At 40.4% G+C, this 15,284-nt stretch overlaps 1 protein-coding gene across 3 annotated transcripts in view; it reads left to right on the forward strand.

The window, feature by feature from the left end:
- The window catches only part of LOC146205444 (UDP-N-acetylglucosamine transporter SLC35D4 homolog), a 33,330-nt gene extending 18,300 nt beyond the window's left edge, over positions 1-15,030 (forward strand). For 2 of the 3 annotated variants that reach the window (XM_084590122.1, XM_084590124.1), the window contains 8 exons: positions 65-113; positions 3,217-3,265; positions 3,329-3,364; positions 3,470-3,504; positions 3,591-3,660; positions 3,739-3,826; positions 7,324-7,391; positions 7,599-10,447. In XM_084590122.1, the coding sequence (XP_084446248.1) occupies positions 65-113; positions 3,217-3,265; positions 3,329-3,364; positions 3,470-3,504; positions 3,591-3,660; positions 3,739-3,826; positions 7,324-7,391; positions 7,599-7,701 (498 nt within the window). In that variant the 3' untranslated portion in view covers positions 7,702-10,447. Of the gene's footprint in view, positions 1-64; positions 114-3,216; positions 3,266-3,328; positions 3,365-3,469; positions 3,505-3,590; positions 3,661-3,738; positions 3,827-7,323; positions 7,392-7,598; positions 10,448-14,860 lie in introns of those variants that run through there. The other variant, XM_084590123.1, reaches the window with a different exon arrangement.
- The last annotated feature ends 254 nt before the right edge of the window (positions 15,031-15,284 follow it).

Here is a 15,284-nt window from a genome sequence, read left to right on the forward strand (position 1 = left end):
TTATCTAGGCAGAGGAGGTGTGAATTGCTCACTTATTCTGGTTTTATTTTTCGTTTGTTTTCAGGGATTTGGGAGTGCAATGTGGTGGATGTTGCTTCATATTTGTTGTGCAGGCAAGTATTGGAAACTTTGCTGAAGAGGCTGGTTTGTTTGTGGTTTGAGTAAAAATAATACAGTAGACTCCCATTAAGACGAACTTAGTTGAAACAAATTCTTGGTGGAGGTGAACAGTGTGAGACCATTTGATTGGTTCCCATAGGATTCAATCTGCGGAAGGTGAAAGGTTTCACATGAATTTTGGATAAGATGAACTTAGCAGCAACTGCAAATTACATTGCCCTCATGCAGCAGCACTCAAGGGAGATCTGCACTGCACTGTTAAGAGAAGACGCAATAATAAATTGCTACTACATGAAAAAAAAAAAAAAAAAACACCCTCACAAAATAACTGCTACACACCTACGCACAAAACTACAAGGAAGCCTTTAAGATTCATGCTTTTTTGGGGAGAGACTTTCTCGCTGGTGCAGAAGAAGCAGGGCACCATTGCACCTGTGCTGGTGCAAAGATCTGACATTGTCAGGTTTCGTCATTGTGTGTGTTGCGTGGCGCACGTTGCCTCTCCCAGATTGAAATTCGTGCATGTGGCACCAAGTGCAGCTGCTGGTTGATATGGGGCATGAACACTCCGGGGTCCTAATTTCAGCTGACGTGGTGTTGCAGCACGTATTATCTTAGATATCGGTGCTGAAAAGGAACCTGGTGAAAATCTCTTTTTGTACGTGCAAACTTCAACCAACCCTGACAGAAAAATATATAAAAATGTAGCTATTTATGTGCTCTTTTGTACACATGAGCAACATTTGTTCTAGCTCTATTGCATGAAAAAAATATATATATATTTCAGTTCTGAGTTTTAGGGGAAAAAATTATGAAATGTCGAAAAAACATGCATGCAAAATTTAAAAAAATAAAAATATCAGAATTACAAAGGGTGACATAATGCCCCCCACTCCTTTCTTTACATTTTAAAATGTGGGTTAGATTATGTATATATTTTTCTTTGGCATTAATTCTTCCAATGCCATGGAGCAAAACAGGCAGCTTTAAAAAGTCTTGAAAACAAAATTTTATTAAATGAAATATTTGCGTGATTGTGCTGTGAAATATACTAAAATTTATTTCTTTAGATTGTCTTTCAAATACATACGAAATTTTTGTTTACCATTATGAATGAAAAAAAAGCTCACTCTGAGAACCTGCTGTAAAAGACCTCAAGAAAGTAAGAAAAAGGCTTGAAAATTCAAACACCATAATAATAATATTTTGGGACATAGAAAAAAAAAATGCTACATTGTCTCATTTATTGTAAAAATTTCGTGCACCTATCTGCAGATTTCTTTCTTTAGTGCTTTCAGAAGCAGTGGTCACCATTAGTTCCCATGGCGATTATTGGGCGTCTCGCGGGAGTCTAATAAATGCAGTGAAGCCATATTAGCAAGATATAAATATGGTATATGGCAAGGTCCGTTTTGAAGGTGTGCCATTCTTATAACAACATGGTTTAAGGCATAAAAACATTTGTTTTCAGTTGGGCCTTCCTCTGCTTATAGCACAGCTTATGATTTTTGTGTTTTCGACCTTTTGTGGTTTATGGCTGGCACGTTTTGTAGAGGGTGGCAGAGGGCAGTCTAGTTTACTGTCAAAATTGAAAACCTGCTCTAGAAGACGTTCTCTGAAAGCTGGTTGCTCAAGTTGCATTTGGTGTGTTAAAAAGAGCTCCACACTTGTTGGAAGTTTTGGACGAGCAAGCTCATGTACTGGAGCTTGCCTTGTTGCTGAAACCCTAGCATGGGTTGCTTAAATTATAGTGAATAGACACAGTGAGCATGTGTAACTGCTCAAGAGCAAGGTTAATCTGAAAGTATGCTTTTTGAGTCACAGGCTGATGTTTGACTGATTTATCATCTGAGCTGAAGTTGGAGCTCTCAAAGCATCCTCACACTTTGCTAACGCTGCCATAAAAAAAATCCATGGTAAAAACAGTGGAATCATGCAAAAGGTACCATATTTGTAGCGCATCCTGGCACGAGCTCAATGTCATTTTTGTTGACATTGTTGAAACTACAGTTGTCGTGATGTCTGCCTAATGCTGCTACCTATTTCGTTGTGTGGAAATTAGCATTTGAGCATTTGCAATTTCCTCTGGGGTGGTCCCAAAACAGTTAACGGCTCCTGCCTTAGGCTCTTCTTCTAGATCATCGTTTGTGTACACGCAATTTGCTACACACTTAATCATGAATTCCTTTTATTTAGTGCCTCTGTTAGCTCGCATGTACTCGCACATGTAGCTACCACAGTATGTGAAATGCTGCCCAGCATAGGTTTAACCCCACTTTTAACCAAGCTGACGAATGTGCCTCTGTGGCCTGGAAGTAGCATGTCTGACTCCGGATCCAAGGGTCCTGGAAGATTTAATCCTCATCTTAAAGAAGCCTAAGTTGGCAGCTCGTGCCAATGCAGCCATGTCATGTAGTTTCATTACCTCGTGCAGCCCAACAGACTGAGTACTTGCCCATGTCAGCTGCCAACTACCATCTGCCAAAGGCATGTCTGTAGTTTCGCTGATAATGATATCATATATATATATATATATATATATATATATATAAAGGAAAGAAGCCAACAGTCGGCGAGGCCAAGGAAAGCGTTGGGGATGGTACTTTATGTCTTTTTTTTTTAATGTTTACTTGGATAAGCACAGAAATTAGTAATGTAATCTGTTTAGGGGAAAGATAATTAAACACAAAGTAGAAGAAAAAACAATGTGCCGATGGTGGGAACCGAACCCACGACCTCCGAATATCGCGTCCGGTGCTCTTCCAACTGAGCTACATCGGCCGCTGTCCCCCCTGCTATTTGCTTGGGTATTTATGTTGTCTGTATACGAACCTTGAGAGTGTTCACCAGCGCCACTCTCAGCCATAGCGGCGAAGATTTAGGGGTAGGGGCATATCTGTTAAGATTAACTTTTGATAATATGGACAAATTGTCTGCTTTCTTCATGTTCATCTTAAAGAGAGTCTGCTGGATTTTTCATGCGTTTTGTTTATTCCTTTTCTTAGTTCTCATCGTTAGTAATTCTGCTACAGTAATTTAGTGCACTCTTATTACTCATATTTTTCATGAGATCTAATGTTTTCTTGTCTGTTTCAGGTGTTATCCTTTCAACTGAAAAGTCTTCGACTGTCTGCATTAAGACTGAGTAATGCCAGTAGCTAATGGCTGAAGCATGTTCGCTGTTTAATGAAACGTTGGTTTATTGCAGTGCATTCAACCGACAGATCATATATGCCACTGCAAGGTTTGTTTCTTGAGCTGTGTATCTTATGTGGTACTGTGTTTTTTCCCATTACTGTTAAATATCATTTTCAGTACAGATGTTCAATATAATGTTTGTTTATTTCAGTTTTATTTTATTGCTGCCTGCAAGTTATTTCTTGGGTAAGCATCTTGGTGTTAATATGCCTATGCATTATTTGGTATAAAGTGTTAGGAACCTCCTTCTAATATCTGTTACTTTCTTGCAGGTGATTTTCATGCGGTTTTCCAATATCCATATCTTACATCTACTGGTTTTTGTTGGTCATTTGTTACAAGGTTTTTATCTTCATTTTATATTCTTTTCATTTGTGCTGTGTGTTCCGGTGCTAGCTCAATAAATATTATCTTTTTCAGTGCTGTTTTGGGATGTTTGCTGTTAATACTCCACCCCAGGATTTTATCATTAGAAATGACAAACGTCAATCAAATTGGCCTAGCTAAGGTAATTATTTCAGAACCTATCTTTTATTGAATTTATAGCTGTCTTATGTTTAGGGGTTGGACTTTTCGGTTTAAACCGAAAAACACCGGTAAAGGTATGCCGAAAGCATTTTAAGAGGTTCGGTTTAAAGCGAAAAAGGTCAGTACTTTTTCATGCACACCACAAACTGAGAAAATTACAACAGTGCTCAATGCAGGGGCATGATGTGATACAGTGGAATCGTTGGTTTAAGTACAGTAGTTGAGGGTTTTGAGGCATTGTTAATGGCCTCATGAATGGGGAAAGAATGGAAGCTCATAAATATGTCAAGCGTCCGAGAAGGGGTGCCTGCGGCAAGGCAGGCACTTCGAGGGGCGAAGGACAGGCCAGAGTATTTGCAGCGCAATTGGTGCTTTCAGGAAATCGCGAAGACCAAAGCCAGTCAGTTTCTTGCCACATGACACTTATCAGACACAAGCAGAGAGAAGCGCATTTGTTTCTTAAGAGATTTGGTTTATGCACAAATTTGATTGTAATAAATATTATTTAAGTTACTCCTTTGTCAAACTTGTGAATTTATGTTTCACATATGTGTTTTGTCATAACGCTAATTTTCATCACGGCAATAGCATTTTCTTTCAGGAGCTTAGCTGTGTATATGATCAAGTGTACAATAAATAAAAGTGCATAAAACAGTCTAACATAACATAATATTAACCGAAAAAGACCGTAAGTTGTGTTTGCAAATAAACACCGGAAAAAGTCGGGCGAATTCTCAGGAAATAAAAACCGAAAACTCCAACCCCTATTTATGTTGTTAGTGTTCACACCAGCATATTCACTATATATGTGGGTATATGTGCATGTTTACACCCACTGTCGAAAGTTTGTGAGATGTGAATTGGGCAGCAAAAATTTAATTTCTTGCCTCTAGGGTGCATTGCTCAAGGTTAAACGGTGCACAGTATGATGTCACGTCATGTCATTTTTCGTAAAATAACCAACCAGTCTGACACTGCTTTTCTTCAAGATGATCTAGATCGCATATCACAGTGGTGTAACACATGGTGCATGCAGCTAAACCCTAATAAATGCAAGGCTATGCGAATCTCTTGTACTAACATAGATTGTCACAACTACTATCTTGATAACAGTGCTCTCGAATCTGTCTCATCATACCGTTACCTTGGCGTCAACATAAGAAATCTGTCGTGGAAAGAACATATTGAGTACTTAACATCCAAAGCTAATTCTACACAAGGATATCTAAGAAACTTCTCCTTTGCACCACCTTCCTTAAAGCTACAGTTATATAAAACCTACGTTCGCCCACATCTAGAATATGCATCCTCGATTTGGGATCCATACCACACAACACTAGTCAACAAGCTTGAAGCCGTGCAAAATCGTTCAGTCCATTTCATTTTTAACAACTATTATCGAACAGCCAGTGTAACACAAATGAAGACCAGAGTAAATTTACCGTCACTATCAATCCGTAGGAAGATCACTTGTTTATGTTTATTTCACAAAATATATTGCCATAATTCAACTCTTTTCGCTATGTGGGTTCGCCCGGCTGTGTTTATTTCCTCTCGTCGTGATCATATTCATAAAGTCAGCATACCCCATTGTCAAACATCAACATGTTTACATGATTTCTTCATTAAGACAAGTAACGAATGGAATAACCTGCCTTCAGCTTATACATCCATAAGAGACACAACACTATTTAAAAACTCTATAACTAACCTGGTACTGTAGATGCTACCTCCCATTCAATTGCTTTTATGAGTTCTTTGGCGTTTTTGTTCGTTTGTTTCGCTTTTTGCTGTTCGAATACCGTGTTTTTTTTCTGATTGTTTATATCATTGTTGTTTACCAATGAAGTGTAAATAAATAAATAGTGCATTCCATATTGAGCTCCATAAATCTGCTCAAGAGTTCCAGTGTGCTGTGCAATGTCAGTGCATGTTAAAGAACCCTCGATGGCCGAAATTATCTAGAGCCCTCCACTGCGCCATCCTTCATAGCATGAGTCAGTTTCGGGTGTTAAACCCGATGCGCCAGGTGATGAAATTTAATTTTTGTAGCGAGAGCTACATTGGCCACAGTCTCGCCATTTCGTTGTGCCTGTCCGTGCTTGCTCAGTGCCTGTCCATGCCTGTTCGAAGAGTGAAGAAAGAAGAAGTCGTGGGAGGCGGTAGCTGGCAGCTGACATGGCCAATCACTAACTGGACGTAGCGTTTCCTGACATTACTTTTGGGAGGAGCTGCCAACTCGGGCCTCTCCTTTCGTATGGGAGGAGGATATCACAATCAGCCTGCCAAAACCCTTGCATTTACGTAGGCATTCACATAGGCCACGCGGGCATGTCCATACGGCTCGGTTAAAGCGGGGCTTTATATGTTGACTGGTAGCTTACGCTATCACGTCATCGTGAAGGTGGGACTGAAAACGGAGAGGAAGAGGTGCTGTAGTGGAGGGCTTTGGACCACTGCGCGATAGAGGCTTTTGCCTCATCGCACTTTAGTGGTCAAAAGTGCTTCCTATGGCATAAGTAAAGCTGAAATCATAAAGTAAACTGCTATGTGCAAAAGCCATGTCTTTACTTTCAAGCTGAACCTAAGCGTAGCTATGCAGGTAGCTCTCATGCAACTCCAGGTTTAACCACAAGCTAAACCACAGCTAATTTTTTTTCTGTAATATTGTGTTCTCTAAACTTTTGACTCTGTATTTACATTTATTTGTGTAATATCAGCAGTACTTACCTAACAGATTATTAATATACCTAAGATATTTTTAACACAAGGCTTTGATTAGTGTAGAGCTAGTGTCAGAATTTCCATGTCATTCTTATTACGGCGATGGCCGTTAACTGCTCTTGAGTGGCATCTGCAGAAAGTGTGTGCGAGATTTGTCTGCGAGATTCCACGGGATATCGGTGGGATTCTGATATATAGTGACAGATAGTTCTATTTAGTGATAGATAATGATAGTCAGTGATGAAAAAGAGTGTCTTTCTCTACACTCTCGGAGGAAGATGGTCTCTCTAGAGAGAGAGGCTATCTCCCTCTATCCCTCTTCCTCTCCACTTAACTGTGTCTCAGGTCGTTTTGTGAGTGTGTGTGTGTGTATTTTTTGCCCTTGAACATTTGATTGGTTTTGTTTTTGTCATGTAGGTTATTTATTACAGAGCCATGCTTCCTGTAGCTGTGATTAACAGTAATATGAATATTTGCATTCTGCAGGCTGATTTTGGTGTGTGCTGTTATTATAATCCTGTGAATTTGTAGTAATTAAGCTATGTGACAACAGTGTAAGAGTTTATTGCAACTTCACAATGTTTAAGAAAGCAAGAACGGTGCATTTAGCATCAGTTAGATTCGTAGTCGTTTGCCTTGTTTGAAAGTTTCAGGATGAAAATTTTCTGTTGCACCTAAGCCGTAAGAGTGAGTAAACATTTGCTTATTGAATCTACAATGGCCTTTTGCCATATTTTTCCTCATCTTTTCCAGGTAATTGTGTCGGCAATTTCTATATTGTCATTTGGAGTGCCTGTGGTGCCACAAGATTATCTCTTTTGGTAAGTTCATCAACATTCATTAATACAGTACTTCACATAGTAATATACACACCTTTGGGATAGCAGCAAGGGCTTCTAATTGCAGTGGGGTCGTTGAAAGTGAATTTGCTGTTTTGAACCCATGGTAAACATACAAAATGGCAGGCTTAGGGTGGGATTTTTTTTTTTTCTGCATAGCACTGTGTTGTCACTTTTTTATTCTCACAGGGCAACACTGTCGCTTCTTGCTGGTATGTTTGTCCCGAAAGCCATGGCTTCAGATGCTGATAGGTGCGTCTTCAACGTTCGGCAGTCACTGGAACATGTCTGATAGGCCCCTCCATGTATTTCATTACCCGCCTATTGATTTTGTTTGCCAGCACTTAATGGAAAGGCAAACTTTTATTTGGAATAAGCACATACTCTCTCTTTTTTTTTTTATATGTTGGGTGCGTGCAGCTCTTTTATGGGGTACTGTACAGAATAGTGCTAACTTGTGACACTCACTCCCCTGTATAAGACATTACTGTGCCTAAATGGGTGCATTTTAAGCCTTAGACTGTTTTACAAGTACTTGAAATGTGTTTTTGATACTGTTTTTATCTATTTATGCAGCCTGGAATTTTTTTTCTCTCCTGCACATATATACACACGCAAATGCTGTGCCACTACAAAATGCCAAGTGCCGCAGCATTTGAGTAGTCGATGATTCTGTGTTGTAACTTATTGCAGCTGCTCAATTGTGACTGTGTAGAGACAGCTATTGTCACTTTGTTTGGTGGGCCAGAACTTGTTTGTTACGTCAGAACAGAAGTAGTCATGGTTATACGAGCTTATACTTAGTGTACTAGCAAAGTGCTTAGCCTACGTCACTTGCTTAAGTACATCAAATCTCCATGACTGTTCATGGTTGCTTTTATCGTTTACTGATGTGGTGGTGTTTGTTTGCCTTTTGTTACTGATTTTATTACTCCTTGCATTACTTGTGCATGTATGACAAGTGTTCAAAGCAGAACATTTGACATTGCGACACCATGTTTGCACTGACGCATTTACACTAATTTACTCAATTTACTCTCGGCTCTACTCTGTTTACTCAGTTGTGCTGAATTGGCTTTTGAGCCCTATATGAAATGTACATCTTTGAACAAAGCCTTCAGGCCACGTGTTTTGCTTTTATAGGTGTTACACCCTTGCCACACGGCCATGGCATAAGCTTTTGAGAATAAGGTCCTTAAGTTCAATGGCAAGCAGTGCGCAGCTATACTAGGCACAAATGTTGTGCCTTTATCAATATAGGCTTTGAGGCAAAGGCACGCATCCAAGACTTTTTAAACCCAAAAGGAGCTGCTTTTGGGTTCAAAGAGAACCAGTGATTGCAGTGCCATCCAGCACAAAAGCATTCAAAGCAAAGAAGGGAAAATTGAATCAGCTAACTGTATTTGACATCTTATAAATGCAAGGAATGCTCACATGGTTTTATTTTTTGGACAGGTGCTTATATGTTTTGTTCAGATCTGAATCTATTGAAAATGTATTAGAAACTTCTTAGTGTCCATTGTGGCTGGGGTGATAAATAAAGCCTGTTGTTACTGATTACAGAAGTTGTTGGTAGACCTTTTATGGAAAAAGTAAGATGATAGGGTTGTATAAACATTCAAAATTTCGAATACAAATAGGATATGTTTATTTGATTCGTATTCTAAAAACTGACATTTGTACTGGGGCCGTTTTCTCCAATTTCTGAGGAGGGCCTTACTGACAGTCTGTGTAAAATTTAGCGGTTGGCAAAGTGAGGAACAAAATTCGTTCTCACTTCGGTTTCGCCTCAAATCCAAACAACGATCGTGCAGGTGTTCATCAGATAAAATTACTGTGATGCAAACTATTTTCAGCAGTTTTTTTAGACCCATTTGATAATTCAAGCTTTCAGTTAATTTCAATAATTTTTTCTGGTCCCTTGAAGGCCAAATTATTGACAGATTATTGTATTCAGCAGTGATATGACAGCTCCACCCAGTTTCATACAGGTCCTTTCTGTACAAAAAACCGGTAGGCGTAATCCTACTGGATTTTTCTGTAGGGTATACTCCTCATTGCAATCCTAGCTTAATTTTGTTTGCAAATAACTTGCGAATTCTGAAATAAACAAGATAAACTATGTTTTCTTTTCTTTCTTTTTTTTTCACTCGTGAGATGTTCGACATTCGATGGCATTTATTTCCCATGTATTCGATCCGTACTAAAAAGTTTCAGTATTTGCACACCCCTAAAGATAAAGTAATTTTTTAAGTTGAACAAATAAATAAAATACCCCAATTTCAAAACTCTCACTTTTTCCATCTTATTTCACAGCGAGGGGTGCAAAAATTTAACGGCCGTTTCTCCTTTGATCTCCGCCGTGTAGCTGCATCATTGCTGCTTTGATGAAAAAGGTTGCCTTTGAGGAGTGCCATCTGATAGGAGTGTTAAGAGATAAAGGCAAGTGTTTTATGTAGTGCACCAGACATAATACTGTTCTGTTTTTGCAGTGTGGTTGCCTGGGGGTAGTTATTTCCAACAAATATGCCCAGTATCCTAAAATTTGAGAGTGCTCGGAAAGACAAGGATGGAAAAAATGGAGAACAGGATGGGACAAGTCCTTTTCTTTTGTCCTTGTCTTTTCAAGCACTTTCAAATTTTAGGATGCTATACCAACTAGCCCAGCAGACAGCTTTGTTAAAAAATGTGCCTAGTTTTTTTTTGGTGGATTATTCTCTCTGTTCGTAAACTTTCACTCTTGGTAACTTGAGAGTAATTAGCTGCCCACTGCAAACACATTGCTTGGCAGCATACATGGCTTGTTTCTGAATGTTGCCATATTCATTACCTCTGCAGCGTTTTTGTTCTCGCTGCTCATAGTATGCATTCATGTCTCGCTCCTCTCTAGCCAGCCCATTCACTTGTGATGTCAGTGTGCTGTGAGACCTCGCATAGTACTTCAGAATGTGGTAAGGATTACATCGCGTGCAAAGCAGAAGGGGGCCAAGTTCATGTTGTTGTTATTTTTTGTTGTTGTTTTGTTTTTTTTTTCTGAATTTCATCAGCCTGCTGCATAAGGCAACAGTTGGCCTTGCTGACAGGATTGTGGAAATGTACCTTGCATGCTCAGTTTATTCAGCACGCAAAAAGGGTGGTTAAGCACCTCTTTTAATATTTTGGTTATATTATCTGCATTATGGTTTAATCATGTCTGTATTCTTATATTAAGAATAACATTGTGGACCAGGATATATATATATATATATATATATATATACATATATGTGTGTGTGTGTATTTTATCATGTGTGAATTCCACCTTAATAAGCATACATATAGATATATAGCCTGGGCTCATTATTTAATTAAGCTTTACTATTGAATTCTTCACAGGAATCAGGTGCATACTTTCATCCAGGTTGGAGAAGCAGGTTACAAAGATGTAATGACAGTAAATGAATCATTCATAGTGAGAACCTAGACTGCACTATGGGAGAAGGGTTGAAGGATTTGAAGGGGTGATTGGTGAGGAAGTAGAGGCAGTGACTATACACTATGATTTCCCTACACAACCCCTTGGGAGGGAGGTGTACACCACTCATGTTTTTCGGAAGGCACCCTCTTAGTCTATGCCAGTTTCTTCTTTACACTGTTGCTACCAAAAACGACTACTGCTTTTCCTCTGCCCTGAATCTCCGACCCCCTCCTATAAATTTAGATTCCCCTCTAACTTCATTTCTTGGAGAACCCCCAACCATGCACTGAGTGTCGATGGTGCAACGCACTGCTACATGTTGGTCATGGAGGCTAGGAAATATCCTGTGCCTGTTAACTGCCTTTTGTGCAGTAGACACCTCAGTGTACCTTGCAATTTGCTGAATGCATAGTCACTGTGAAAATGATGACTTGTTACGTTGGAGCTGCCTGCCAAAGCTGTGCTCCCACAGAGTATATTTTTCTTACAGCATTTTCTTATTTACTTGTGGCTCAATGAAGCCTTTCAAGAGTTGGATGTTTAAAGCTGCCATCACGCAAAAACATGATGCCTGAGCAGCTTAAATCTTCAGATGTAAAATGTCACCTCAGCATGGCTGTAGACATTATGCTTTGAGGTTGCATAGTGCAAAGGGATGAACAAATGCTTTTGCGAGTGCCACTGCAAACTTGAGTTGGACTGCTTATTTCATGTGTAGTTTGGCTTAGGATGTTTTCTGCTTTCTGTGGAACGTTCTCATATTCATTTGATTACTATTTTATTGTATATCCTACATTTAATCTGTCCCCGCATAAGGCGATGTTCCTTGGCTTTGCGTTGTATGATGGCAATGCTGTCAGTGCTGCAGGCCCACCCACACGAAGGTACAGGACTGAGCAATAGTCACGCGTTTTCAGAATTTCTCTATAGCTGCCACCTTGGTTACTCACCTTGTGGGACCAGGGAAGTATAATTGTGCTAGCACCCTGTTTTAAGACTAGATAGGATTAAGTACAATAACATTGCTGATGAAACCTGTTCTGGTAACACATTGCATTTCTTAGGGACAGAGCGCAGTGATGCCAAACTGCATTTTGCAGTGCAGACTTGCAAGAGGTGTCCCTCCTACACCTCCTTTCCAGAATAATATTGACCACAACAGACTTTCTTCTGTTATCCCCACCATGCTTTCACGGAACTATGGTTCAGACAGTTCAGATCGTATGAGAAAAATAAGCTTTACCAGCAAAACAGCTGGCTAGATTGGAAGTTACCTACAAAGCCTTCTGCAATTGACTAGTCTCACGAGCTGTTTCCAGGTGATAAACAAAATATTCTGCAAACCCATGACTTGAGCAATGTGACTGATGACAGTGGTTTGCTGGGTATCAGGTCATTGCATGATGCCATCACACGGCATGCAGCCATGAATCATCGCCACATGCGGCTTGTGCTTTGTCTTTTCTGTAAAACTCATTTAAAGGCTTTTATTTTTGGTTTTTCTGGTTCACAACCTGTGCGCTTAGTCCTTGAACCACTTTTGTTTGTTATATTTTGTTTCTTACCGAGGTAGTATTTTTTTCAGCAAAGGCTCATGGTGATATAACTCGGAATGTGTTGTCGTATCTACTACTTTATAAAGGTGCTTTTCCATTGCTAAGGGACCAGGACAAGCTTTTTCTCCTCCCATTTTATGCAGTGGGATTTTTGGTGCCTGTGAAAACTTGTGATAATTTTGGGATGGCTGTTTAGGTCAGCCAACTGTCCCGTCGTATATGTTGGTGTGCTCTTTGTGCCATTTTTGTTATTTAGACATGTTCTGTATTAAAAAAAAAAAAAAAAAATGTTCAGTTTCTGCAAATTGTGTCCAATTGCACTGCGGATGTTTTTTGGCAAAGGATTTTGAGTCATTTATTTAGTCATTCCCATGCACAGTTGGAAGCTGCGACAGAAACACAAAACTTACTGGGAAGCACACTTCCAAAGTTACGTTGGTGTCTGTGAGGCTTTGTTTTGCAGTGTCGGTTTAGTTTGGGTTTCTTTTGCACCACTGTCCCAATTGTGGATAAGCCATGCTTGTAGCTGTATTTTTTTCTTGCCTGGCAAAAAGTGGGCTCCCTGTTGGCAAACCCTGCCAGTCATGTCTAGAGGTCTCTTGAGCGATCGCACCACAGAGCAAAGCAAACGAGGTAATAAGGCAGGTGCTTGGTTTCACGGATAATGCCTTTGCTCCAGCGCAACTGCATAGCATAAGCAGCAGTGGCAAAAGCACTGCGCCCCTAACAGCAGCCATGCTATGATTTCGCTGTCTGGCCCTGCCGGGATGGTGCAGTGGTTGGGACACTCAACTTTTGTGCCCAGAGATGCGTCATCGAATCCCGACCTTCGCAGCAGCTTTTCGATGGAGGCGAAAAACAAGGCACCCGTGTACTGTACGATGTCAGTGCACGTATAAAGAAAGAACCTCAGGTGGTCAGAATTTCCAGAGCCCTCCACTACAGGGTCCCACAAAAGCCCGAGTTGCTTTGGGACATAAAACCCCTTAAACTGATTTTGCTGTCTGTAGCATGCCACACCAGCACATGAAAAGCATGCTCACCTGGCTTTTGTACCCTCCGTGATCCGCCACGTAAGTTCCGTTTACTTGCGCTGCTGCTGCTCGTTCAATGGGAAGGCATATCCTTTTTTAATGGCTGGGCAGCAAGCAAAAAACTAATATCCTATATCCCGTTTCACAGTAGCCTTTGGTAGGTTGACAGTGTTGGGGAGAGCAGATCTTAAGCATGGAATGCTTTTAGTGCATATTGGCTGGCCACCACGGACAATGGCACTAAACCGGAGGTGAGTCGCCAACTATGATCTTCAGTGGTTCACCCTGGTGCCTGCAAAGCATGCATCAAGTGCCTCCCAATTCGCTCCGGGCTGTTTTGATGGTGGACACCGTAACCATTTCATCAGAGAAGACGCGTGCTGAAGCAAAAGTGAGATGCCTATGAGGTCATTATGCCTTCAAGTCATGCAGCGCTGATGCTGTCTCTACAGCACTCATAACCAGTGCTTAAAGTCTGGCTCCTTTGACGGGGGGTCTCTAGTTATTCGAGCACAGATGGAGAAGGACATAGATGGAGGGAGGAAGCATCCGGCGGTCTGTTTTATGTACAGAAAAAAAGTATGTTTTTGAACATGTCTTTTGTTTGCTCTGTTTAGGACACATAAACCTGAAACAATTAAGGAATTCATGCAGGCTCTGCCTGTGTGCTCGACAATTTCTTAAGTAAAACATCAGTGATAAGAAGCGTCGGTAATTGTAATATTTGCTATATTATATGCAAAACTATTTTATAGCATTTTGGTCGTGCTGGAGGTAAACAGTATTTACCGCAGCAGTATGATAGTGGACGAAAAACTGACAGGAAACTGCGTGGATACAGAAGGAAAATGAAAATGTGCAAACACGAAAGATCACTGATTTAGCACTGGACGTGGGGAAATGGGACTCTAGTCTGCTTAGAGCCATTCAGTAAATTTGTGGAAACTAGAAGCTTTGTTTAGCCGTGAGGACTGCCGAGTGGAGACTTTGCATTGTGTTTCCGCATGTTGCTGTGTGGCCTTGGTGGCTTATTTGTGTTGCGAGGGCACGGGTTCCCTGTCTTTTTCGAGCCTGTGCGTAGCTCTGCTGACTTCTCTTCTTCAGTCTCAGATTTTGGAAATCATGCTACGAATCTTGCTGAAAATCGCACTAAAATTTTCTAAACGATTAAAACCAAATTTGTGCACATACTCATCAGCATAGATTCTTAAGCTATAATGAAAGAGCACCAAGCATTACAGCCCCACTTCAACAAAATAATACGAATGTGCAGAGTGGCACGGGTGTGCGAGGTCTTGCAAAGCATTATTATTCTCATTTTATATAATATCTATTTACATTGTAGTCTTTTGAGATTTTTCCTCCCATAGTCCTAAATAAGTGATACGTAACTTGCTCCTGCAGCTTCAAGCAGTCCGGATCCCGCATGTCTGTGATCATGCCACGGACAACACTTGTGCGGTTACCTTTTCGATAACCAAGCAAATGAAAGTCCGAGAAGAGGTGTTGAGAAATGGTTTGGCCACATTGTTGAGGCACTGCTGCTGCGCAGATATTACTGACATATACTAAATAATAAGACCAAATCAACTATACTTGTTTAACAGTTTGGCAAACTCTGTGTCAATCTCTGCCAAACTGTAAAGCAAAACGATGCCGAACCGTGTCAAACTGCTTTTGCTTCTCTTAAATGCTTAAGTGGAGTTAAACCTCGGCATCACACCAAAAGTCGCCAGACTTGTCGGAAAATCATGCACACTATCAAGTTAACCCTTTGGTGGTGCCGAAACGTCTCCCCAAGTATTTGTCCTCCCATACACAGAGAACA

This window comes from Amblyomma maculatum, chromosome 1 (genome assembly GCF_055883805.1).
Source record: "Amblyomma maculatum isolate TAMU_Amacu chromosome 1, ASM5588380v1, whole genome shotgun sequence".
Lineage (NCBI taxonomy): Eukaryota > Metazoa > Arthropoda > Arachnida > Ixodida > Ixodidae > Amblyomma > Amblyomma maculatum.